The sequence below is a fragment of the Egretta garzetta genome, unplaced genomic scaffold (assembly GCF_000687185.1).
Source record: "Egretta garzetta isolate BGI_Z169 unplaced genomic scaffold, ASM68718v1 scaffold209, whole genome shotgun sequence".
In the NCBI taxonomy this organism is placed as follows: Eukaryota; Metazoa; Chordata; class Aves; order Pelecaniformes; family Ardeidae; genus Egretta; species Egretta garzetta.
In genome coordinates this window covers 3,617,767-3,644,914 of record NW_009260839.1, presented here as the reverse complement: position 1 = coordinate 3,644,914, position 27,148 = coordinate 3,617,767, and the positions used below count along the sequence as shown (strand labels likewise).

General features: G+C 43.2%; 1 protein-coding gene across 1 annotated transcript in view; it reads right to left on the bottom strand.

Annotated features, from left to right (window-relative positions):
- UBTD2 (ubiquitin domain containing 2) overlaps nt 1-18,993 on the bottom strand; it is a 23,918-nt gene extending 4,925 nt beyond the window's left edge. Inside the window, exons 1-2 of the mRNA XM_009647086.2 lie at nt 18,935-18,993; nt 17,678-17,914 (exon numbers count right to left, since the gene is read on the bottom strand). Of these exons, the coding sequence (XP_009645381.1) occupies nt 17,678-17,852 (175 nt within the window). The 5' untranslated portion in view covers nt 17,853-17,914; nt 18,935-18,993. The remainder of the gene's footprint in view (nt 1-17,677; nt 17,915-18,934) is intronic.
- Nucleotides 18,994-27,148: the final 8,155 nt, after the last annotated feature.

Genomic DNA, 27,148 nt, shown 5'->3' with positions numbered 1-27,148 from the left:
ACTAACAATTTAAGAGACCTAAATGACATAAACTTTTGAAGAAGTCATTGGAATTAGGTATATATGACCACACTCATCCAAAAACATAAAAAGTTTTAATGCATTTTAACGCCATTTTGGCATTTCTTTAAGGCTGCATACCATTCTCTTCAGAAAAAGCAAAACCTCTTGTTTTCTGTTCATGATGTGCCTTCTATTTCTTTAAGATTTTGAGCAGTTTTGAGAAGGATTGCTCAGAAAAGCCCAGAACTTAAAAACTGAGCAGATTTCCATCTCTTCTTCCCTTCCCCCAGACAGACTTGCCGCAGGAAGAAAAATTAAGATGACACAAAACAAAATCTAGCATTGCAATGAGACTAGCTAATTTAAGGAGCTTAAGTGTCTGTGTATAACACATTTGCCCAAGGAACAGCTGGTTCATTTGTTTTTCTCACTGAAAAGCTCCATTCCAAACCCAAGCTGAGCCTGGATTGCTGAATAAATTGGCAATAGTAGAACTTTCACCTGTAGACTACTGGTTTGAATCCAATATAGGTCACTAATGCCTCAAACTCCTTACGAGCATCAGGAAAGAAGTGGGTCGTCTTCTGGGTCCTACAGTACAGTAATTCCTAGAGAGCAATGACTGAGGCAGAAAAAGCTGAACTATCTCTTCATCTTTATTAGTTGCCGATTCCAGGTCACAGCTGGGAAACACAGGATCTTATAAGGGGAAAAAAAAAAGTGTACTGACGTCAACAGCATGCGAGAGTGGTGAAGGGTGACTTTGCTCAGTACTTGAACAGGATTGAGACAAACAAGTGAAAACACGCAGTGCTTTTTTCCATCTCACCTACAACCTTGGGAGGAGTTCAAAGAAAAAAAAAAAAAGCTCTTCCACATTAAACCCCATATAACTTAATAATGACTGAAATGGCTTAATGCTGCAGGTAACAACTGTAGCTCTCCCGTTTTCTGGAGGGCGACGTGTGGGAGCACTCGTGCAAGCCTGTGCCTTGCCCCACATACAGAGAACAATAAACTGGCTATGATCATTAATGGTGTGGACGAAGCCCTTGATAATAAACCACGGTATATAAACCCCCTCTCCCATGCTTCTTCCACACTGAACTTCCATGGGTTATGCAAATCTAAATTACTATAAAGCTACTGTACAAAGCCTGTATAAAGGTACAAGCTTGTCTCCTAAGCCACAGCACAACTGCTTACACAACACAGCTCTGCTCTCATCCTCAGCCTCCCTTGGAAAAAAGAACTTGCTCCAGCTCCTTGAAGAATGGGTTTTGTAGATAATAAGTGTTAAGCATTTAATAAGTCTCATTTCAGATTCACTGAAAACCAGCTCTTCCATTACAGGAACATTATCGGTCTGGCTCAATTCCACAAAGGAGAATGACTCCCAGAGCCAGCAGGAGATCCCAGTGCTTCAGGAGCTGCTTGGCGAGCGGGGACCAGCTCACTCCCGCTTGTGGCAACTGGCACAAGACAGACTGGAATTGTGCTTAGTGCATTACAACCAGGCAAAGGAGGAAAAAATTAAGGCACTCTGCTACAGCCTTTGTAATCCTCCCACCCCATTTTTTGGCAGGAGAACTAGCTCGTAGCTGGTTCATTGAATCAGCTATTCCACTGCTCATGCTCATCTCCACGCTTGGATGTTCTTCAGAAAACCCAGCTCACCCGGGCTCCAAGATCGCTGATAAAATAATGTACATTCAGCTGTCTGAAAACGTTCAGCAAGGCAATAACCTGAGACACACTTGCAGCAGAGAGTTGGACTAGACAGCCTCCTGAGGTCCCTTCCAACCTCAATGGTCCTAACTAGTTGCTTTTGCTGTTATACTTGGGAGAGCCGATCTGTCAGAGCATATAGCCAAAGATCCCCCATGTGTATTTAAGTCACCCTGCTTCAAACTAAGCACACCCTACCTTAGCGCAGAGCAGGTTTGTGAACCAAGCTGGCAATCTCATGAGTAAACCATTCTTAAAACCAGTTTTGCAACTCACGCCCGCACACTGGCACAGGGGAGGAAAACCCAAACCGCTATCACGGAATCAGCAGCACCCGGTACCTACAGAAACCAGAGGGCAGCAGCACTGCAGAGAGCGAAGCTTGCGCTCTAAGGTGGCATCGCCTGAACACAAAGAAACCGAGATGCATCTCAACAGCGAAGTGAGACAAGAGGTCTGTGCAGCTCCTTCTGCACTGATCCGCTGGCTAGGAGGGACGTGCCATCGTCACCCGCTCTGAGGTGTGTCTCATCCATGTGCTGCAACTGAAAGCCAAGCTGCCGACATGCTGTTGCTACCTATGTTTGTCAGAAATCTTTTGGTTTGGGTTGGATTTTGGGGAGGGGGAACAGGGAAGGAGTAGGGGGGTGTTTATTTTGGGAAAAGGCTGGTGCAGATATGCAAAGTGCATTGCTGGGCACGCTGATCCTCTCCCTTTATCATAGCAGAGCACCAGCATCAGTTAATTCATTAGCACTCATTAACTAGGCTGAAGGTGAAAGATAATTAAGATTAACAGAGTCTTCTGAAAGAGAAATTTCTGCACTAGATAGACAAGCTACCTTTCTTCAAATTTTAGCTGCAGTTAGTAGCTGGGCATCCCTTACTGTCCCAGCTGTGCTGGCAGGGGAGAGCAGGGCAGGGAGAGGAAAGGGATTAGCTGCCGTGGGAGGAGGGATGGGTGGGGATGGAAAACAATTCGGGAAGGAGATTGCTTGTGAGAAATGGGGGCTCAGGCCCTGAACCAACTCCCTCAAAATTCCTCTTAAAAATCCTCACTAACGCCAACAGCAGTGGCAATCCTGTTGGAAGAAGTGGGATCTGCAGCCCCACCATCCTCATCTGCCAGAGAGCGGGGAAGCCAGAGAAGAGGGGACCTACGCCAGAAAGCTCAAAACTTGACAGCGGTGTAACTTACAGAACAGAGCTAATTCTTCCTTAATACAGTTGTACTAGAGCACAAATACCTCCAGCCTATGCAGCTCACTGACTTCTGCTCTGGTTGTGGCAGACGGCTGAGACATGCATCGGGCTGGAACACACCTGCAATCCTCAACGTGGCTAAGGCCTGCCAGGTACTAGACCAGGATATGAACAACAGCTATGAACTACACGATGCAAGAAGATGGTGAATTTTAACAACCACCATGGGTTCAGAGGCTGGTTAACCAGTCAGGGCATCCTTTATGACAAGTTTCTCCTTCCCTTTCCTTGCAAGCTTTTGCCACAATACAAACTCCAGGACAGACCAATTCATCAGTGAGTCGTTCTTTATCCAAATGAGGTTTGATAGAGAAAGGCAATTATGTATTAATGCCTGGTAGTTGTCGTGTTAGCAATACCATATGTACTGCCACTTCTACATCACTCTGTAAAACCTGGATCTAATATTGCAAGAAGGTAACAGCTTCCAAGAAACATTACATCAGGGTTCAAAGATGACAAGTCTTTTTACTAATGAAGTATTCATGTACTATTCTGCTTTGCATGTCATTAAAATAGATGCCTGTCTAGACAGGCTTCTTAGATAAAAATTAAAAAAAAATCTGGTTGGTAAAAAAGCTTCTCTGTATACTCTCTCCATTTACATTTGCTGTCCTCTATTATCCATCATGTTAAAGGGGGCGGGGACATTTGGAGAAACAAAGCAAGTCAAGTATCACTATGATCTGAGCCTGCACCTACCTATATGTAACAGGGGATGGAAAGAAAGCACAGAATGAGCTCGACAAAAATTTGTCCCGATCGTTTTTCTCTTACTGCTCCCAAACTTGCCTGTATCCTTGTGCTGACATTCAAAGGCCTGTTAACAAGCATGGCATTTACTTGCTCAGTCTCCAAGGATAACCAGCAAAAACGTTAAAGGCTCCAGGAGGGTCAAGCAAACTGACAATCCCACGTTGATACCCATGTCCTAAAATAAAACTACAACACAAGGCTGTTTAAAAAGGTGGGGGCGGAGGGGATTACAGAAGGTTGCAGGGAAGATGTGAAGCAACAGAACCTGCAGTATTGCTTTACCCCATGTAGTGTGCTCTTCACCTCCAGGCCGCTGTTCCTTTAGAGTTACCTTATTTATAATAAAAAAGAAAAAATATATTGGTTAAGCATAAACGTAGAAGATTGCATGTTAGTCAGAGCTGCATCACACCCTAAGCATGCACCTAGCAGAGGCTTTGGGGATCTGTCTGGGGTGAGAGCCCAGACAGGTTAAAAATTCAAGGCCTTGCCGCAGCTATGACCTTCTGCAAAAAACTTCCTGATCATTATGGAACAAATAAAGGCAGCTCTCAAATTTCATTATTTCTGTATAATGACTAATAGTCAAAGTGTGTATGGAAAAACACATTTTACTTTGTTGCAAGTTTTCTTTGCAGTAACGCTACAAAGCAAACATCGCTTACTCTGTACTAGGCTCTATGTTAGGCTCAGATGTGTATCAGCAAAAAAGCAAAGCCACCCCGCTCCTCAGAGGTAACCGTCAGCAAAAAGCAACTACCAGCCCTAGGTCTGAACAAACTCAGCCTCTTTCAAGTTAGTATTTCGAAGTCCCTTACTGTTTTAACCTTTTCAAGGCAAGGCACACTAGCGCTAAGGAAAAAACCTGAGTTTCTTAGAAATTAGTATTTTTCCCCTTACTGGCAAATCTGGGCTTCACCAGATGAAGCTGGTGTCTATCACATGCTTTCATCAGGCTCCAATGCACCCGTATCAGCCTGCTAAGTGCTGAAGATATTCAGGAGTTTTCACCTCCATTTCCAGAGGTGAATCCGTTCTGTAACACACTCACTGCAGCCCAGTAATGACTTGAAGTTACCATCCCAAGGTATTTATTGAAAGAGGTTGTGGAAAATTTTAAAGTACTAAAATACCTCCTTTTGGCTCACTACCAGGCCAGCGAGTACTGCCCGGGCTCTCTAACACACCCCAGGCAGGACTTTCCTCAGCCATTACCTGTTCCTAGAAAGTTGCACTAGGGAGAAACGTCCTGCGACTTGGGACACTTCTGACCATAACTATCTTGCCTTGGTCTTGGAGAAAAGTTACCATCTTTCTATTATTTAAATACCTGAAGCCAAAACAGGGAAAGATGATAAATGCTATGGCCGCTGTCAACTGGAGATCGAGGAGCAGGGTGCGTCCATGGGCAAGGAGCAAGTGAGATATCCAAGGTCTGGCTGTGCCCCTCATTTACCGAACTGAGGCACTTTGAAGGACACCAATTCCTTCAGAAACACCGATTTCAAGGCAAAACACCGTGTCAATTATAGAAGCAAGCAGTACCACCTCTGAACATCACCTTTTCACACAGAAGGCAGCATCTAGGGGGCTCTCATTGGCTTACGCTGAAATTTTCAATGAGGAATACATTTTAAGCACTTCATATTTCTTTTTCTCATTTTACTAGCAGACAGTAAGGCAGATGAAGCAGATACCCAGTAAATGATGGAGTAAGTGTCCATTCCTGCGAAGTGTACCTAATAAACTAGACATCACGTCCTGACCACTATCAAGTACCAGAGGAATATTATTCACTTAAGATGGACATACTCCTCTCTGGAGGATCTGCAACATGCAGATCAATAACCAGTCTACAGCTTCTTGTAAGAAGAATTTGAGGTGTTCTTTCATCATGAGTCCAGTTTTATTTTAAGCATTTAATGGCCATCCTATAGAGTCAGTCTTGGGGTTTTGTTTTTTTTTTCTTTTTCCTTAAAGGAGTTAGCTGCACTTTCCTGGTCATGCATGAATGGTTTAAAAAAAAAAAAAAAAAGCAGTTCTGAAAAAGTGTTGTACAGTCATCCTCACTGCAGCAGAAAAGGCAAATTGAAACCAAAGACAGGAAACAGACAGGCATATGCTACCAGGGGAAGAGACTTGAGAAGAGTCCAAGCAATTATGTTGACGAAGCTCCTCAAAATACCTTTCAAAATAACAAGAGCAGAAGTTAAAAATATTTAAGGAAAACAACTGTAGGATACAGCTATAAGTGGGTTATTATTTGAAGGGTTGATAGTTTCCAACCTGCATTTAGATATATAAATATTTCAGCCAGCCACAACTGCTTTACATCCTGATGATTTGATTCAATGCTTCATTTGAAGAAAACATGGAAATCCAGTGTTCCTCAGAAAGGATGTTGTGTATCTATTTTAAAAATATTAATCACAGCAGAAATGACGGAAAGCATCATCTTAATTGTAGCTCTGTACTGAAGAGGCTTTTGAGAAAATAGACTTGGTTTCAAGGTTAGGAGGAGTCCATCTAAGCACAACAGCATAATGTGTCCTTTGCTAGAACCAACACGTTGCACCCGGGATGGCAGAGAGAGCTCTACCACTCCTACAGAAAATATCCAACACATGAGACAGCAGCTGCAGAATTGCACATGTCCCAGTGCCACAGGCACTAATGAAGGCAGCAGTAAGAAAAATAAAGCAATTCCCAGAGAGGGATGGGTCTTCTCATTGTCTTCCACAGTAGCCCTTTGCTTTGAAGCAGCACAAGGTGCATTTTACATTGTGAATACATGTACTTACTCCTCAGTGTCTGGGTACCAGCCCAAGTGCGTTAGCTTTAAGCAAAGGGGAGGAAAGAGTAAGAGATCCCACATAATGATCTGGAGTTTTGAAGAGGACTGAAAACAAAATTAAAATAACAGGAATGGTTGCACCATTAGAATAAAAGCACCTCCAGTAGTTATACACTAACCCAATTAGTTTGATTATCTTTAATTGCCTCATTAATTAGTTATTGTCATTTTCCCTCATTCTCTACTCACAAATCAGCTTTCTACCACATGCTATGCACAGCGGCTGCAACGCAGAAAGAACATGAATATTGGCCAAACGTTAGCCTGGCTGTTACTTGCTTCCTTGAGAACAAGAGAAACACCAACCCTGGGGAGCACGGCCTGGTGGGCAATGCAGACACAGGCTTCTCACATGGAATTCACCAATTACAAAAGAATTTATTGGCATTTCTCTAGTTTTCAGTCAGGGGATCTCTTGAATGGCTCACTTTCACAAGAAGCATTTCTCTACTGAAACAAAATACTGTACAAACACATGTTTTTAATTCAGCCACAAGCTGTGACAGCCTAGCGATGGATGATGCTCCAGCCTAGCGATGGATGATGCTCAAAGCATCTCTTCAAGCACCTCTACCTCTCTCTTCTTCTAACCACATCCCAGTGGAGCAGAGTCCTCCCAGGACGCAGGGCCTACACCCCAGTGTTCTTCAGAAACCTGAAGTTACACCCAGCCCACAACTCTCCAGCAGAGGGGATGGAAGTGAATAACCCATTTGATGGTGCTGTTAAGAATCTCTTAATTATGTGGTACACACGGGCTCTTCTGCAGTGCACTGAGTTTTAAAATCACTGGTGTTTTACATCCTTCTCTTTCTATAATGCATGCAAGCCACTGGTTGTGAAAGGAAAGGCCCTTCCTAAATGGTCCCCTCCCACCACTTCTGTGGCTGTGGATGTTTTTCTGAGCAGCAAAACCATCCTAGCAGTTGCCAGACTCCCAGTTCCCCTGCTGTTGCAATGCCCTTAAAATTGCCCTGCTATAGGTGCTCACAGCAGTCTTATAAACTGAATGGGGGAACTGATGAATGTCAAAAGCAACCCAACGTTGTGACAAAGGACATTTTGAACCCAAAGATGTACACTGACCCTGCTCAGCATCCTGCAGCCCCAGAGGTGTGCAGGGGGAACAAGGAGCTTGTGTAAAGGGAAGCAGGCAATGTGCTCAGTCTTGCTCTGCAGCTTAAAGTGTTCAGGGTCCACAACTCTGGTCAGTATTGGGAAACCAACTTCTACCACTGCTCTCTCAAATTGGGAATATAGCTTCTGCTTTCTTCCATGCTGCCTCTCATACCTGAAAGAAATGGTGAACACACCCACGCACCCCACCAAAGTCATTAGTTCTCAGTATTTCCCCTGCTAGGATGCACTCTCCCCTCCAAAGTGCCAACAGCTCTAAGGAAGGGGACTTGGCAAAGCAGCAGCCCCATCCTGCTGTACAGCATCGCGTGCCTGCTCCCTTGCATCCCTCCTCTGACTCAAGCAAAAACAAACCAGGAAATTATATAAAATGAAAAAAGCCAGCAATAGCTAGATTTGCTATTTAGGAAAGCAATCTTTTACACCACTTCACATAAAACCACGGGTTTCTCTTCCTCTGTTTATTTTGTGCTTTATAGGCACCTTCACAGTTAACACTCTACTTTGGCATGGGCCTTTTCAGAGTAAAAACCAAAGCAAAGACAGGAGAAAACACCACTGAAGAGCAAACCCAACTGGCTGTGAGACTCCAGGTCAATGCAGCATGGGGCTACTCAATTTAACTCCCTGCCCCTCTCCCCTACAAGGCTTTCAAAAGGGAAATGGGGAAAGTGCTCAAGAGCATAAGCATTCACTTAAACATAAAAATCAAATCAAAGGTTTCTCCAAGCTTTCAACTCCCAGCTCTGAAGCGGTTACTATGAAAGAAGGTGTTTCTACTGCACTATAGTCTATAAATTAACGGTGCAAACTTGTCCTTTTTCAGTGTGAAGGTAAACAAATGGATTGCTTTAAGGAGCCAGGAACTGAAATAACATGCTGTATTTTCAGCCAGGAAGAGCTGTTTTCTCACTCATATTTATAAATTGAATATCTCCTCCTTGAAGTTCCAGTTTAAAAAGAAAAACGCAGCTAAAGCTGCCAATTGTGCAACAGTCATGTGATGAGGCTTTACAGGCTTGACAGCGCTGTTAAACCAAATGACAACAGAAAGTGGTAGAAGAGAATGTGAAACAAGGCTTTAGAAAAGATTTCAATGTTTTACAGTTTGCATCTACATTTTGAATCCTCAATTCCTTTTCCAAAGGACAGTAAAAGTTGGAAGTAATTGGTGTAGTAATTAACTTTTGTCTTTCTAAATTTCACATGGATCAAAAGTAAAAATGAAACAATTCTCCTCCTCTTACCAGACAACTTGCTAGACCTTCTAAGCATCTGGCCAGCCTTCAGCTGCGACAACTACAGAGCAAAGGGACCTTTCTTGATTTGAGCGTAACGTGTAAGGACTTTGCTCGTGCAGCAGGGCAGCGGTGCATCTGCCCTTCCCCAGCACCACGTGCATGCCTGCCTCCCTGGAAAAAGGCATTTCCCAGGAGCACAGAGAAAACACTGAGAAGCACAGAGGCAAGAGACGGCAGAGGAAGAGAAGCTGCCACCCTGCCGGCTGCCTCTGGGCTGCCACTGGGAAGCGGATTGAAGCAGGTTGAGTTCCGTGTCCGAGCAGGGAGCACACAGCTTGGAGGCCACTGGTTGAAGATCCTTAATTTAGATCAAGTCTTCTAATGAAAAAGCAATTACTGTACCTGAGCAGAAGTGAAACAGCCAGAGCATTTCAGAGATTTCTCATCAGCAGGAGGTACTTTCTTTCTGAGGACAGAGAGGGCAGAAGGAGCATGCACAAAAGTTGCTCCATGAAATGGATTTTGAAGATGAGTTGGTCTCCCCCAATGCTTTGCAGGAGTTTCCTTAACTTTTGCGGCCTGCATGCTCATCTCAGTGCTACTGCTGATCGTATTGACAGACATGCTTTGATAGCCAGACCTCCCAAAGCTTTCATAACTCTGCTGAAATCTAATTTTAGACAGCCACAGTCACCAAAATACCATTCACTGTCGTTTTAAAGAGACATCAGAAAAACCTGACCGAGCATTCTGTATCCACGTACAAAACCACATTGTTCAACAACATTTCACAGGTGCGTAGACAATGTAATACATTACAGGAAAAAATATTTTGTCAATTACAATTAAAAAGTCTCTTCAGACAAATGAGAAAGTAATGTCTACAACCTTAACCCCCAGCAAAGGCTAAGCAATGGATACAGCAGCTCGCAGGCAAGGGCAGGATAAAAACCACAGAGATCTTGTGGCTCAACGGGCAGCAGTTTATAGAAGCAGATTCAATTTAAAACACTAAGCAAAATTTGCTGTACAGATTCTCTCAACCACAGATTCATCAATACAACAGTTAAGTCCAATATAGCCATCACACAATAAGCACTGCAGAAATTCCAGAGTTCCACTTCTGGAACTACTTATTTTAAGGGAGATGTATATTAAATGGTCAGTGTTGAACATCTACTATATAATTTTGTTGTAGATATTTCCGAATTATTGTACAAATTTAAAGACTAACTCCTGAGAGCCTGTTAACTACCTTCCACTGCTTCCTTTCCCATGTATGTCTGGCAGCTCACTTTTAGGGATTACTGTTCTGGGAGCCTGGAAAATCGGTATACAAGATGGACACACAGGGCCCATTGCAGAAAGCTCATTTACAGTAGCATCCCACCGCTGGCATTCACATGCAGCCTCTTGGATGTTAATAAAGGTCAGGCACGCGACATGAGGAGCAGGGTTTGGCAGGTATTCTCATTTAATAGGTAAAACCACCGCAGCAGATGTGTAAGCCCGATTTCCCTCCTGGAGGATATTAACCCTCTTCTGATATAGGATCTGGCTTTAATACAAACAAATTTATATGCCTATGATATATAATACCTTTTATTAAATGAATACAAAGTGGCACAGCCACCAACAGCTGATACAGCCTTAAAAGGAGTGCTGGCACTTGGGTGCTGACTTTCCCTCTTCCAGGACAAGAGAACTGTCTGGTTCCTTTTCAGTAAAAGCAATGAATGCTATTTTCAGCCTTAGTTACTGTTTCTACAAAAATAAGCTACCGTGATCACCCCTTCCTTCCCTCACTCCAAGCCCTACGCAACCTTGGGCAGTTCTGTTGTGCAAAGGAGGGTCTGTACACCCTCCTCTCTCCTTGTAAGCAAGGATGAGGCTGCTTGGGATGACTAACTTACATCGATGGCATATACCGCTCAGCTTTCCCATCGCTATTGTGTTCCTCAGCCCTGCAAGGAAGAAGAAAACGGTATTTTTTTGCTTATGGTTTGCCTCTACCACCAGTACAGACTCTGTTGTCCATCCAGTTTCAAACATCGGGGACAACTGCTTTAGACAAATCCTGCATTTCTTGCACCAGCATGATCTTGCTATGCAAACTTTTCATAAAACCATTGCAGAAAATAAGTTAGAGCAAGGCAAAACCTGTCAGCCTGAAATTTCCTCAAGCATCAGAATAATCTTAGTAAGGATGGAAACACGGTAATACCATCCACTGAACGAAGTTAATAAAACACCATCCTAATAAAGGTAACATAACCAATAACCCATGTGCCTGTCCAACACTTCTGAGCACAGATACAGCTTTTGTTTCCAAAAAAGTTCAATGATGCTTCTGATTTACTTCGAGACCTATGAAAGAAGGTGAAATACCAGCTGCAGTAGGGAGCAGAAGTCTTCCAACACTCCCAGTGATTTACTCGAGCAGTATAAAAACCTCCTCAGGACTACTTGCACAGCGAATGCAATCAACGCTAAAAGCAACGCTGACATCTTGCCAAACGCTCCCGTGCTATGGGCTGCTCTCCCATTTACCCCAAATCATACTGCTCGATCAGCTTGAGCTATTACCCTCTCTCCTCTTCCCCTTGTACTCCCAAGGTCTTGAGCAACAGCGTGAAATCCTTCATTTACTAACAACAATGGAGTTTTCAACCTAGCAGAGGGCAACTTTCTTTATTAAGCACAACTATTAAGTGCTCTCGTAGTACTGGCTAAGTACTAAAAAAAAAAACCCAACCCAACCTGGTCAGTAAGAAGCCTGTGCATCCTGAGGGTCTACTGAACCACAGTGCTGCCCCGAGCAGCAGCCGAGCACCGGCGGACGGCAGGTCCTTCCAGAGAGCAGCCGTCTCCAAAACCCCCGCGCACACAAAGGGGAGGCAGCGCACAGAGGGATGCAGGACTGCAGGCACAGCCATTAAAAGCTGCTCTTGAGTGTGGGGAACCATCAGGCCCGAAGGCAGCAAATATCACAGTATGATGCATAGTTACAGCTCAATAGGGGAAAGAGAGTTTTGCTGGAAATAGAAATTTGTGTTTGGACTGGCGCGGGGTAAACAAGGGAGGTGAAGCATGCTTTCCTCTACACCACTGCTGCTGGCTTTGGGATTTTTTGGTTTAGTTGGGATTTTTTTATGGTTTTCTGTTGAATATTTCACCCAAAGGGGAAGAAAATGCTTTATTCATGGCAAGAACATTTCAGTAATTTCACCTACTTTCCCCCAGCATTTAAGTTAAATACTCACATCCCCACTTTTCATGATCTCAAGTGTTACACACAGTAAATGTGACAGTTCTGCTTGCACACAAAGAGCCGGCACTGCAAGACCACTCATGGAAAAAGCCCGCTGAGAGCTACAGGAGCTGTATTTTAAGGCACAGAGAAGTTGACTGCTCCCGAGCACAAAGCCACTGGGCTTAACAGAGAAGCCCCTTTATCGTTCAAATAGCATTAAAGGAGTTAAACCCAATATACTGGTAACTATGCTACAGCAGATTAAGTGTCCATCCTGAAATTTAAAAACTCCACTTAACCCCAGACAGATTCCAATTAATATTAAACTACTTTCAGGACAAGTTCAGCTCAACACTAACATTAGCTGCAGACCCTAATAAAATACTACATACTCTAACATTTCCTTTTTGATAGCTGAGAAGTATGTAACAGTGTTCTTCATTAAATTTAAATGGACTCATTAATAAAATATTGAGGATGTGCTACTTTAAGACACGAGAAAAAAAAAGTATAAATTGGTGATAACGTTATTTCTATTTTTAAATACATCCCACAGAGGCACCCAAGATAGATGAGAAGTGCTAAGCCCACCCCACAAGCTTATTTATTTATTTAATACTTCTTACATGCTATTTTTAACTGCAGAAGACAGCAAAAGGCATCCATTAGAAAAATTATATTGGTTAGAGTTTTCCTCACACAGGTTAGCCAAGTGAGATATCTGGCTGAACACATTGTTAAGAAGAGATGGGGTGTTTTTTTCCCCTCGCTTTCCTATAGGTTTCTGGAATAAAAAAGCAATTTTATTTTTGCAGCATCAGCTAGGCTCGAATTTGTACTGCAAACCTCGGTCAGTCCCTACTCACTCCCCAGCCCCCTCTTCCCACTCCTCCACTTCCCACAAGGTTTAATTTTGTAAGTAATGCAGGGTTTGAATATGTACACAACAAGCTTGCCACACAGGGACAGTTAAAATGGAGACGTATGGGTTTGGTTTGGGTTTTTTTAAGCCTCAGTTGTGCACATCGAAAAGAAAAGAGAGGAAATGCCATAGTCTCATAGAATTGCACCAATTTGCAGAAGACCTATTCCTTCGGGAGAGGAAAAAATGTAAAATTTTCCATTTTTTCAACAGAGTTAAAGGAATTTATCTTCGTTGATGTTGGTTTTCCTTAGGAATCAAGATTCTTTGGTGAGCTAAGAAACCAAAGGAAGAATGTCCCATCCTTGTCTGTCCCATCACAAATACAAGTTTTCAGGATTTACTTGATTTCTACATGTCATCTTCCTAAATGGTTGCTTTATTTGGGGAAATACATAGCATTTTCATGCTTAAGCAGCAAATTTTCCCTTTTCCTTACATTTAAAGAAACAAAGGCTAAACTCCAAGGAGGCAAGCTGGCACTCCCTAGCAGTTTCTGCCAGGGTTTCTGGTAGACCAGAAGAAAAAATTGCACATAGGCAACTAGGTGTTATTTCAGGAGGCTCTGCAAGCATTTTAAGTCTCCTCCTAACTTTGTTACAGAAGACACAGCCTGAACCGGATGTTTATTTGCTGTCTGGCCAGGTAAACAGCTACAGACAATAAAAAGGGTATAAAAAAAAAAAAAAAGAAGTTTTGGAAGTGACACAGGTCCCCATGCAGAGCCCAGGGCAGGGTGGGACGACAGACCCCCCCCGCGTGGGGCACGGCACAGCTCAGCAGTTACCTGGGCAAATCCAGGCAGCAGCGTAAGCCAGGTAAGCACCCAACTGGGTGGTTAATGCATGGGCAGCAGCTGGAGTACTTAACCGCTATTTTCCACTCTTTTTAAATTTTGCACAGAGTTTTTGTAAACAAAACCACGGAGGTTTTTGGTGTCACTCAGAAGAAGGACAGTTTATTTGTTCTACCTGCCTGGAGACAAACTCAGTTTGCTGATAACAGGCATTACTGAGCCCATAAATGGAAGGCTTTTATTCATAATCTATTCATACATGGCACTAACAAAGCTTGATGACTAAGAAATACTTGAATTTCTAAAAGAAGTAGCTTTCTCTGTAGTGGAAAGGTCACATTGCAGAGAGAACTATGCAAGCAGCTGATGCACAAGACAAGTGTCACCAACAGAAAGTTGGATAAAAGGCAAGTAATGCAATTTTGTGGGTACAAAAACCACTACTAAACTTGAGATCCTGGATAAATATTCAAAATATTCTCTGTATTTGGAATCCGGCCTCAGGCCAGGCCTGGTTTGGGCAACAGAGCCTCCGATACAAATTTGGCTCCCGACTTATTTCTAAAATATTCTGAATATTCTGCACGTGGGCCTTAGAAAGCAGATTACAGTCTGCCAGCAGTAGGCAGGACCCCAAGCACACTGTCTGCTGAAAAGCCAAATTTAAGTGTTCACATACTTCTTCTCCCTTAAGTATTACATTTAATGACATTAAAAGGGCTAATTTCCACGGCACACCATCCATCCTACATTCCTCAGACTGCCCGAAGAGAAGAAATGCGAGTTACCTGCCCAGTTTCAGATTTTTGCTTGCAACCAGAAACTCCTGGGACTTAAAGCCTTAAACTCTGAATAAGCTTAATAAGCGGTTATTCAATAAACTATGAAATGCTATTTTCAAAATTAGGGAGTGCTGAAACTATGCATCACCCATCCTCTCTTCTCGTAAGCGAGGAGCGTGGACACGTAAGTGACTCCATCTCAGAACCCAAAGGCACATTCTTCCAGGCAGACTTAAACTTTCCCACTTAAATAAAATCCTCCTCCACAATTACAAGTTATTATGCCACTCCAAAGAGAGGAAGCGGAGACCTAACACGTCAAACAGCTTCTTTACATGACTTGATGCCATAAATTTAACGTTTCCCCTGGAAGTGCTGTTCATATGTACACTTGTGCAACATTTAAACTGAATACATCATCTAATGCTGTCAAAATAGCTCATTACCAGCGTCTCGTCAAATTCCATAACCATATAAATAATATCCCTCTCACTACAAAAGCACACTCAGGATTTACATTTTCATTTACTAAAAGAATTGTGTTTCTATCAGCCTTCTGTGTCTGGCCACAAGCAGACTCAGACCCTTGCTGCAGAGAGTGAGCACTCACACACACTAAAAGAATTGTGTTTCTATCAGCCTTCTGTGCCTGGCCACAAGCAGACTTGCTGCAGAGAGTGAGCACTCACACATGAGGAGACAGTTCTCCACGCTAAGCTAAAGTCTGATCCGGAGAATGACTCACATAAGTGGTAAGAGACTACAGTGGAAGGTTATCTATATTTTGTTAAACCTGCCCCATATATAACACTGAGTTTTCCTGACCTCTACTGTTTTTATTTTAGCAACTAAGCAAAACAACGCGGTGACTACGTTCAGTCTGCAAATACTCAGTCTCTCAGATACTAATTATTTCCATTTATCTGAATCAGACTTAAAATTATCAGTAAGCGCTGCTATCAGTTCTGCCAGACCCTATACAATTCTCTCAATCGCACAAGCTGCCTAAACACCCAGCTGCTGCTGGGATATTTTCAGCAATGTAGATGTTTTAGAAGGACAAAAATCCAGCAACACTATCAACTTAGGAGGAGACTATTCTCTTGTTTTCTGGACACAGAATAAACATGCTATTTAAAGTACATTACTGATATATAAAATCAAGAAGCCTGATAGGTAATTGAGGATTTCCAGATTCTGACCAGTTTTATGAACCAGTGCACAGAAAGAAATATGGTATGACAGGCACGCGAAGAACAAGGTTTTCTCATTCCAGTTCCACGCTAGACAACCTGACTCCTTTCTCTGTCTTTTGAAAACCACACTAGCTTATATAGCAGGGAAATTATTTTTTTCTCTCCAATGGTTTGGGCCTAGAATGTATACACACCTCCAGCAAGTCTACCAAAGAGGAGACCTGAGATCTCCTTGGCATTGGCAGGTTCTGGAAATAATTGGCAATTTTCTTTTTAAAACTACAGCTACTACAGAAATCATTTCTGTAGGCATAACTGTCCTTGACAAAAACTCACTCATCATCAAATGAGCAAAACACAAACCTCCTTGAAAACAGTGATCTGGAGGACCACAAAAGATCGCCCATGAATTATGGAAAAGCCAGGTCGGTCATGTTGCAGCACTGGAAGTTTCCACCTCTCAACGATGGTGCAGAGATCCCAGTGCCGAACAGGAGAAGGGAAAACACACTGAGCCCCAATGACCAGTGGTGTTTCACACTTAAGTATGGGAAAAGACAGACAGATCCCAAATCTACCCATTCCTACACAATCAGCCGTGACTTCTTTAAGGAAACTGAGGTCCTAAACACCACCAATTTAAAAAAAAAAAAAAAAAGTCATACAAGTTGTCAGTCTCAGGTGAAAAAAAAAAAAAAAAAAAAAAAAAAGTCATACGACTTGTCAGTCTCAGGCAGATTAGTTACCCTGGAAAGCAAGGTATGCAATCTTCCCTATCACCCTTTTTCTCTTCCCGGGAGACCCTAATCAGCACATATATAATGTCTTTTGTATAGCACTCAGCTCCACATGTCTGGAACAAGTTCATTATTTGGTGCAAGCCTCTTCATGCCCCTTCTGGAAGAGAGCACACCAAGCAGAGCCTAAGCAGAACACATGCCTGCTTCAGTTCAGTGGGGTTTGTTACGGGTGGTTGGTGGGGGTTTTTTTGGTGTGGGTTGTTTTGGTTTGGTGGGTTTTTTTTTTTAATTTCATCCTGATTCTTTCAGGTTACTGAAGCTACAAATCCATTCAATTTTTATTTTTTTTTGAAATGCAGAACTTGAACTGTATTTCTACTGGGTATAAAGGCGAGTGGTTCATTTCAGAGGGTGGACTGAGGGACAGAGCTTGGAAAAAAAAAATCAGAATTCAGAACAACAGACTGAAAGGGAAAGCACCTGAAATAAGTACTTACCATTACAAGATCTTAAAGCAGATTGCCAGCACCAAGTTTTGGGGAATATCTTTCATACTCTTCAGAAATGAAATTTAAAAAAAAAAAAACAAACCCAAAACAATTCAAGCGCCAAAGAAAACCATAAGAACAGAAAAAAGAAATCTACTCCTGTACAAAGGGAGGTTGGAAAAAAATTAAGAAAACTGTACCTTCGAGCATGCAGGTGTTTTAAGAGACTACAGAAAGTCACAAGTGTTGCCTACAGAGATCAGAGTCTTACGTTGTGTATTACACCACATCCCTGATCACACATTCAACTTTAGGGAACAACAGAAAGGTAGCTTTCCTGGTCCCTCTACACACTAATGTAACTCTGCTTTGAAACACCATATAGGAAGCCATTGTGCATGCTGAAATACAAGTATTTAAAAATATTGCATATATGTCTCAATTGATTTACAGGTTAAAAACCCATTTGCCTTAGCCTACTGTTACACTTAGGCCACGTCCAGCTCAGGTGAACCTACCATGTGGTAGTGTTATATTTGCACCATCAATGATTGCTTGTGCCAGTTCGTGATCATTGCTCTCGAAAGCATGTGCAGCAGCCTTGAGGGCATCCCAAATCTCCTTGCGACCTTCAAAAGCTGGTGCTGTGTCCCAAAACTCGTCTCTCTTACTGCGCAACTGTCCGTCTGTCATGGGGTAATCACTTTTCCATTTCGGTTTCTCTTTTTTCAAGGGCTGGTTACGACCGAGAGCAACTGTGGAGGAGAAAGAGGAAGAGCAATTAAAAAAAGGTAATAGTACAAAATTACTGAAGTGCCCTTTGGTTATTCTGTTTAGGATCTAGAGAGCTACAGTTTATTTTTGGGCAATCCTGATCCTGTTTTCCCATCTCCTTGAGGCATCACCTCCCTTCCCCTGGGCTTCAAGTTAGAAAAATGGAGGGGCTACCTCCTGCTTGCTCATTTCACCTGCACCCCTGAGCACTCCACAACTTCTCCCCAAGCTCCTTGGTAACTCCACATCCCTCCGCCTGTGCTGCGTGTGCCTGGCTGGGAGACTCACACCCGACACAGACATCTTCCAAAGGCTGTAGTGGCGGTACAGCGAGATGCTCGATATCCCAACACCGGGGTGCAGTGGGACCACACTGCATCTGGATCTCTGCTCGACGCCGCTAGCAACGCTCTCTGCTCAACAAACATGATACTCTGTTAATATAAGAGTTTTAAGAGGCTTAAGATTTTTTTTTTTTACATCATCTCCTTTTAAACAGTTTTAATTCAGAGTAAGTATATGTAGAAAGGCAAATAAGATGTACAGAGGCTAGAACTGTCAGACACAGAAACCCCTAAAGAATAATCCAGGAATCCATCAAGCTTTAAAAAGTGGTTACCTCATTCACAATAAACACAAAAGGATTTGCTTCATTTTAACTACAGCTATTTCTGTGTAATAGCCAGTTAAGATAATCACAGAGGTATAATGGTGGTGGATTAAAACTACCTGCTCACTTTAAATTACAGCGCTGCTAAGACTGTGCTAAACCCTTCTCTTCCTGCTAAGACTGTGCTAAACCCTTCTCTTCCATTTGTGTGAGTAAGGGGTTATTTTAACTTCTGTTGAAAGGAAAAGGAAAAAGGACGGAGCAAGCTTCAGTGCACACCGGGAGGAATTTCTCCCTGAAAGAGTTAAAACCCCATTTCCTTCAGCTCCCTCCCAGCAGCGAGGACAGAACAGGGAAGAGAGCAGCGACAAACCACAAAAACAGTTCTCACCACGGCCCAGTACCACAAAACCTTGAATATATAGTTTAAGTGTCTCCAGAGGAAATGAAGTGTCCTTCAACAGTTAAACTAAATGTAAGTGTGTTGGCAGCTGAAAATAAGCAGCCCCTCCATGGGACAGGCCATAGAAACTGGGTGAAGACTGAAGGCTCTTGAAAGACAGGTAAGCTACACAGGACTGAGGTCAATTAAGGATCCCACCACAGAAGATGCTGGAGAGCCTTCCCCTCCTACGCTCTCCGTGAAGAGCCCTTGCCATCCCAAGAGCGCAGAGGAACCCCAGCTGCCGTCAGGCCAGGGAAGCGTGAAGAGATGCAGTCTGTCACCCCATGTCCACGTTCCCAAGGCCAAAATAGCTTTTACAAGAATGAGACACCACAGCTGCTGCGATATCAAAGCCTGCAGAGCAAAGCTGCCGCTTATCAGGTGTTCCCGGCGCGTCTGCAAGGATGGGAGAGCACCAGGACAAACACAAGGGTTTACATTTAGCATTCTGTATCCCATGTACATCCTTAGAGATAATAAGAATCATTTCCTTTCTCCAGACCCTCTTATTTTTCTGACAGAAAGTTGACAACAGCTGACAAAACCCCATGTATGTCTCTCCTCAATTTTACTCCAGCGATCAGTTTTCAATGGAAGAATAGTGTAATGTTTAAATATTCTTCATAGCTCTTAATCCAGACTTACGCTGTACTTCTACAGTTAACTATAAACCATATTTATTGCAAAGAGCGTGTGTAGGGGTGAGGGACACGACTGAGAAGACTAAGCGTAAACATATGAGAAATACTCATTTCAGGTAAGCTGTAACATTTTGCAAAAATAGTATTTAATTCAAATATTCCCTCTCCTTCCTTGACTTTTTTTGCTGCCACAAATGCACTGAGCTGTGTTCAGAAAAGCACTCGACACCGAGCATTGCGTCTCAGGGTTACCATCAGCACCTGGTGTTGCTGCAGGCATTTCAACTTCACACAGGCTTTAAGGAGACCAAAACACATACACGAGACTAAACCTCGTGCCCTTTTGCAATCTGACTTTATATGACCAAAGAGCTACCTACCTCAGTTCATAACTCAGAACGACATGCACACTTAAGAAGCTGAGACTTAAGTCATTGAAAATAGGACAGCTAAAAGAACTGCTGATGGTAAGATGGCATTGCCAACTGCGTGAAGGCACGAGCCTTCTTCAGATTAAAAAAAAAAAAACCTTAGTAGAGGATATATTTGCTTGGAAACAAAGTCAGACCATAATTAAAACTAGCAAATGAGAACTGCATGGCACACATGCGATGACTCCAGCTGTTATTCTGTATCCCATGCAGGAATTAACAATAATAAACTTCTGAATCCTTTCAAGTGATCCACAAACATTTATTGCTTTTTGTTTCCATGGGATTGCTTCCATGAGATTGCTTCCATTTGCTTTTCAAAAAAGTGCTGACCATTTAACAGATTTCAGAACAGCAAACCCAAGTGTTTACAAAACACCAAGTTTCCTGGCAAAGCCCAGACATTACCAGTCCAAGTCTCAGCTGAGCACATGCAAGCTGGGAGCCGATGATGGTCCAGCCTAGAACAATGGTGAAGGAGGCAGCCCAGACAAGACTGACTGCCTGCATTAAACTATGTTATGAAATTGTAAAAACGTATGTGGTAAAACACTTAAATGAGGAATTGTTTCCCTATTAAGGCTTTGCAGTCAAAGCATGAAAATTTCGGACAGAACAGGACGCTCTGGGTCAGTGGGCATCTTTTCTTCCATTCTACTTCGGCTAACATCTGTTTGCATGTACATTCAGTGAATGCTGATTTATCCCACAGGACCCTCTCCTTCTTCCCAAACATTAAATATGAAAGCGGGTTAAAGGCACCTCCCGCAGACCCCGAGCACGGCGGCGTTCCCTGCACCCAGCCCTGCCTGCCCGCTGCCCAGCACCACCGCAGAAACTGCAATGCCCGTTTCTCTCCCTTGCTTCCCCCTTTGCCCAAGACAGCATCCGAACATATTGCTCTTCACTAGACAAGAATAGCAGGGGAGAGACTAAAGAGACAGAGATCCTAACAGTCTCAAATAACTTCTCCCTGGAGATACAATCCTTCCTACACAGACAGCAGCGATGATAAACCCAGTGACAATTTCTTTTTTCCAGTCGGGAAGAAGGATAGTGGAAGGAAGTGACTCTACAAATGCCTCTCAAGCCAAACGCACTCTAACAACCATCTATCCCAGTACTAAGCCTTTAAACACAACTTGGCTTCACAAGCCAGTATTTAAAAAGGTCTTCAGCGTGTTTACCATTTATCAGAAGTGTTTCAAAAATCCCCTAAAAGCTTTATGCCCTGCACCCCAAAGAAATATTAATCTCTATCTAGCTATGTGGATAGAAGGGATACAAGAAACTGAAGACATGTAAAAAACCTAACATGTAAGAGGGCCCAAATCTCTCGCTTTCCATCTCATGGTTTGGTCACTAAAGAGAAACATCACTACGTGAATTTCTACAGTTAAAGTTTTGGAGCACGTCAAAGGACTTTCCCTTTTCTGTAATAAGGCTGATAAAGAATAGGCAACCAACAAACATCGGCAGGCTGAAACCACTTTGTCAGGTATTTACAATGTCAGTTTTACATTCCTCACTTCGGAAGTAAACTAGAACTCAAAAGAAAACGTTGACTTCATTTAAGGCCAAGCACATCAGAAGCACAACCAGCTTGCAAGATCTGGAAGAGAAAATGCATTAATTTTTCATCTTACATCACTTCAACATAAGTAAGAAATTATTAATATCCTGCTTGAAAATATGAATAGTTTTATAAATGCCAAAAAGGCATGTTCTCTCTGAAGCAATAATGAAAGTTGCCCATCTCAATAGATGGCAATGGTTGATATTTTTGGCAAGAGATTTATTTAGAATGAAATTTGAAAATGCTTAACAGTCTACTTTTCAAAAAGAAAAAGACTGGCACATTAGTGACACTTCAAAATAATTTAGGCTGTTCTTGCTCCAATAGCTCACAGATATTCAGGTGGTGCTGTGCATCCCAAAAGAGGGGTGAGAAGTTACCAACAACCTGCAGGACCTTGCTTAAGAACAGCCTTTCTCGGGGACGAGCAACTATGCAGGCCACTATGTGGCTGTACAAAGGATTTTCCTAGGCTGGTCAGAGGGGTTATTGGGAAGAGATTCCAGATGTTCTTCATCCTCCTGGACACTGGACCTGTTCTAGCCAGAGAGTTGCCTTAATGATGCCTCCTCCACCACTTCTGTTCCCCTCTGGTCTGAATTGCACCTACTACTTGCATGGTACGCAGAACACAAACTCCAAACACCATTTTTAGGACTTGCTAAGGTCCATTCAGGTTAACAGCAGCAGAAGCAATAGCTAAGAATTCCTGATAATTACTGGCTGCATAATGAACCTCCATGGGCTCAGCATGCTTAAAAGACGGCACCCCAACCCCTCCAGCTAGGCACTCTGGGATACACCGCAAGGCCGGGGCAGAAGAAGGGATCGCAGTGATGTGCAGTGGGGCTGGAGAAGCAGGCAAGGACCGAGGGAAGTCTCATCTGAACTCAGCATCCACCCGCCCTGCACGCCTGCCACGCACGTGAAATCCAAGCACTGCTCAAGCTCCCTTCCCTAGTCAAGCGTCCCTTATGAGACTGTTCCATACGGCAAAGCGACCCAGAACAGCAGCAGACAAGCAGTTGGCCGTCAGTCCTACCAGTAGGGTTTAGCAGCAGTGTTCTCCCTTCACAGGTAGGGGAGCACCCCAGGATCCTCAAGGTAGCTACTACTGTCTGCCCCATGAACCTTAGCTCCTGGCAAACTACAAAGTCTTATTTTTCAGACAGAAAGATGTATTGCTCCAGTTCTTGCAGACTGTTCTATAACCTGCATTATGAAGGTTCGTCTCCCTTCCCTGCAGCTTCCCATCAAAGCCATGGAATCAGTAAGGTTATCTACACTTCTTTTGAGCGATCTTATGCAGATAAATCCAGATATTTAAATCAGTTTCTTAACAGGATGTCAAAAAATGTCTATGTAGAACTTTTTTTTTTTTTTTTTTAAAACAGCTGTTGTGTTTGTTATGTCGCTATCGCTGTGGATCACAGTATCACTGCCTCCTCCAAAGCGGACCAGATGAGTAGGAGCAGCTGGTAACAGACGAATCTCATACTAAAAGCCAATACCCAGCTAAAGCATTCATAATTCCTAGTTTATACACCCATGAACTGTAGCACTCAATAATCAAATTGGATGGTACTTCTGCCCCAAAGGGCTTACTGTCAAATCAAATAATGCAAATGCAACAGCTGAATGAGACATCAGACAGCTTCTAGCCTCCGGAGAAGGACAGGTAGACCTCTGCTTCTATCATGAATTAGATTTTCCTCCTTCCCAGTTATTGACCGTGCAGGTAACCCTGTAAGAGAGGCCACAGGATTTGGTCCCCTGTTACAGTCCAGAGCTACCTCCAGCAACTGAGCCAAAATTTAAGCATTTGAGGAAATATCTCCTTTGCTGTCAGTCAGCCTTACGTGAGCTTTTCCCTCCCACCCCATTTCTTCAAGTATCTTTCACTTATTTCTTAAAATAATGTTATGAATAAAATTTGGCATGTTAAATTCATGCAAGTGCTCCACAGTTCATTTCTTCCTTTTCCTTTGAAACAGAAGCATATGTTGCTTGTAGCATTAGTGTTTTGCTGCTCTTGTGAGAGGCGGGAGAAACCAATTTGGCCAAAGCGTGTGTTGGGAAAGTCTCCCTGCACACACAACCCACCCAGAGCATGGAGAGCCTGGCAGTGCAGTTCCCAGAAGGAGACATTTGAACTGGACACACTCCATTTTAGGACTGGAGACCCAAAGCTGTTGATATCCACGCATCCACCAGCAGCTGCGTGCCGGAGCTGCAAGAACAGGGCCTTTCTGTGCTTCCACTTCTCTACAGACGTGTACGAAGCCCGACGCGCAACAAGAAATAAGCCCGGGGAAGGCTGGCACTGGAGGGACCCTCAACCTGTGGAGCATGAGCTAAGAGCAGATACAGGCAAGTGTTAGAAGATAACATCAAAGTGTTGAAATGACACTAGTGTCAGGAGAATCTGGTAAGAGCTGGTAATACTTTAACTGGTGGTTTTTCCTTTTTTTCTCTGTTTAGGAAAATATCTAAAAGATGAAGACAACTGCTTAAGCGCTGAGAGATGAAAGAGATTTTGAATGAACTATGAGGAAAGGAGCAGGAGCACCCAACAGAAGGACTGTTGGGTCGACAGAAAAATCACCCAAACAGTCTACCTAAATGGGAAAGCGGAGATGTTCAGAAATGGATCTCAGTGGAAAAGATGGGATTTGATGACTGTCAAGCTCCATGGGAGGAGGGCAGAAATTATAACCTGCAAGGAAACACCACAGACCAAGACTTGCAGAGGCTGAGGCCAGCCAGGAGAGCGTGGCACGGAGTTACTGTTGGGTTTGCTTAAACTGTAGGCACACACAGCTTCAACGGGAAGCTGTATCCTCCCAGGGATACGCAATTTGAGAAACAGCAATGGGTAATTATTTGAAAGACTGTCAGGAGAAGCTAACTAAATATTATACAAATTGACCTAGTGATCAAAAATATTTTCTTTACAAAATTGCCTCCCTGATGAGGATCAGTTGCTAAGAAAGTATTTTTCTAAGACAAATGAAATGCAAAGTAAGTTTATTACCCATAAAGTTTCTTTTAGTAGTAGTCCCAAGGGTTTCCCTCTCCACAATCAGTGAGCAGTACTCTGTCAAATGAGTCTCATTTTAAATCTATTTTGCTCCAATTTCCTCATAAGGTATCTTGTAATTTGGTATCAATATCCAGGTACAGTAAATCCTAATAATTTTCTGTACATCGTTCTCCAGTGTAATCTCCTTCCAGAAGTTGAATTGCAATAATGTTTGGGGGAAGAGTCAGCACAAAGGAGAGGTGCACAAAACCAGCAAAAACGGGGAGGAGACAATTTGAGTTACATTAAGTAGCACAGGCTTACACAATAACAGGGAAATGGCAGAATCTTACCTGTTTATTGCTAGTTTTCAGCATTTTTATTTCTTAAGAAGGTTACATTTTTGCAAGGCAAGAACAGTATTTCGGAAAGGAAGCGTCCCCAGACAGTCATAAAAGACTTTCAGCCTTACAAATGAAATATTTCACCAAACAATTAAATTTTCCTAACAAGGAAATGAAGGAGCATCAAGGCTTCACATGAAAACTAAAGGAAATATCTGTTAGTACAGTCCTGGAGTATTCAGAGCAGTGTAACATTTCTGGGGACCCCGTGGGACCGAGAAAGACATGAACTTCCCAAATGCTGTGTGCAGATACATAGACAGCTACAGGTAGATAGAAATAAAGACCATACTTGAAACTAAGTTAAGTTTTAGGCTTTTTCATGAAGGGAGACTGGGGAGAGTGAAATGAACACTACAACAAAAGCGACATCTCCTGATAGAAATTCAAGTTGAGTCTTTAAACAGATGTGTAACAGAACAGCAGGTACAGACTCAAATCCAGGTTACAAAGGTGTAGGCAAACCAGCTAATTTCGAGCCAGACAAGAAGTAATCTCGTGGCATGAAGCTTTCTAGAGCAGCAAACCTAGCAAAGATGAATCTGTGCTCAAGAAGGAAACCCACCAACCAGCCCCAGGGGCTACTGTCCCTTTCTCCTACCTGAGAGGGGGTGAAGGGGGGGAAGAAAAACAGAGGGGAAAAAAAGAAAAAAAAAAAAAAAAAAAAAAAAAAAAAAGAGGTGGAGAAGGGGAAGAAGCAGAGGGGGACAGCAGGCTGATCACCACCACTCGAAGCCAGGCTTGCACTCCTACGTGAGCCGCCTGCCAGATAAGACAGGTGCCGGTGCTAAATGATGTATGTGGTCCCCCTGGGGAAAGGGGGTGCCATCAGTCACTCCTGCCACCCCGACGCTCAGAGCCAAGCAGGCAAACAGCGCTGTCCCCCCCAGACAGCTGCTCACCCGTGCTGGCGCTACCTATGTTGCAAAGCGTGGCTCAAAGCAGGAGCAGGGAACATGCCTTCCCTGTTTCTCCAGGTCTCTCCTCAATTCTTACCTAACACCTTCCTCCAAAAGGAGTTAATTGCACAGAAGAAACCATAGTGAATAAAATGCAAGTTACACCGGTAATTACAGGCAGCTTTGGACAAGTCACACATGCACAACGCTTCCCTGCCTCTCTGCACACACAAGGCAGTAAACACTCGCCGAGTCAATCCAGAGGCTTCACAGCATGAGATATAAAACACATGAGAGGATGAGGGCGTATGAATGTGCTGGACAAAGAGAAAAATTGACGTTAATTACCAGCTATTACACTGTATTTTCCATTTCTCCCATAATTTTCAACAGGAACTGCAGAAGTAATCAAGAGAGCCTGGTGTTTCCAGGCAGCTCGTCGCTCATCACCCCTCACATTTCAAAGCAGCCAGCAGTATCGCAGCGAGAAAGAAAAGCTTCAAACTTTTGAGATCTGCTCCCTGACGGTATACCAGAGCCAAACATCCCACCTCATCCCAACACACGCAGGATCTATTCAGATTACCAGCGGCTTTGATACACGCTTTGCGCGGGGACAAGCTGCGATAACGTAGGTCGCCTCTCACAGAAATTTAAACCATATCAGTGTATTTTTTCTAATGCGAGGTGCAATTCACAGCCAAGAGCCAGCTGGCAAGAGGTGAACTTCAGCCTCCTGTCTGTTTGTGCAGGTTTTATGAGGACAATTCCTCTGCTCCCAGAGCTGCAAGAGCAGGACAGCAAGCCCCGACGGTTACAAACACACTGGATAAGTGGCATCAGATAGAGCAACGATGCAAACAAAGCCACCGTGAAGTCCTTTACTGTTATTTGCCTCAACATTTCAAACATACATTTCAAAGGAAATTTTTCACATTGGTCTCCCACCAAAAGCTCAGCACTATTTCCTAGTGTAAATTCCATGGCTTTATCATTAGTTTCCGAAGTTTTGTGGTTACTCCTGAGCCATGCCTGCCCACTGACAAGCAGAGTATTTCTCGATCATCTCGATTAAGCTCATGATGCAACAACTCCTCTCCTGACGGATGAAAATGTCTAAGGGAGCAAACACCTTTGTAGAGTTACCACCTCAAATCCTTAGTGCCTCGAGTCAAGGGATGACCACG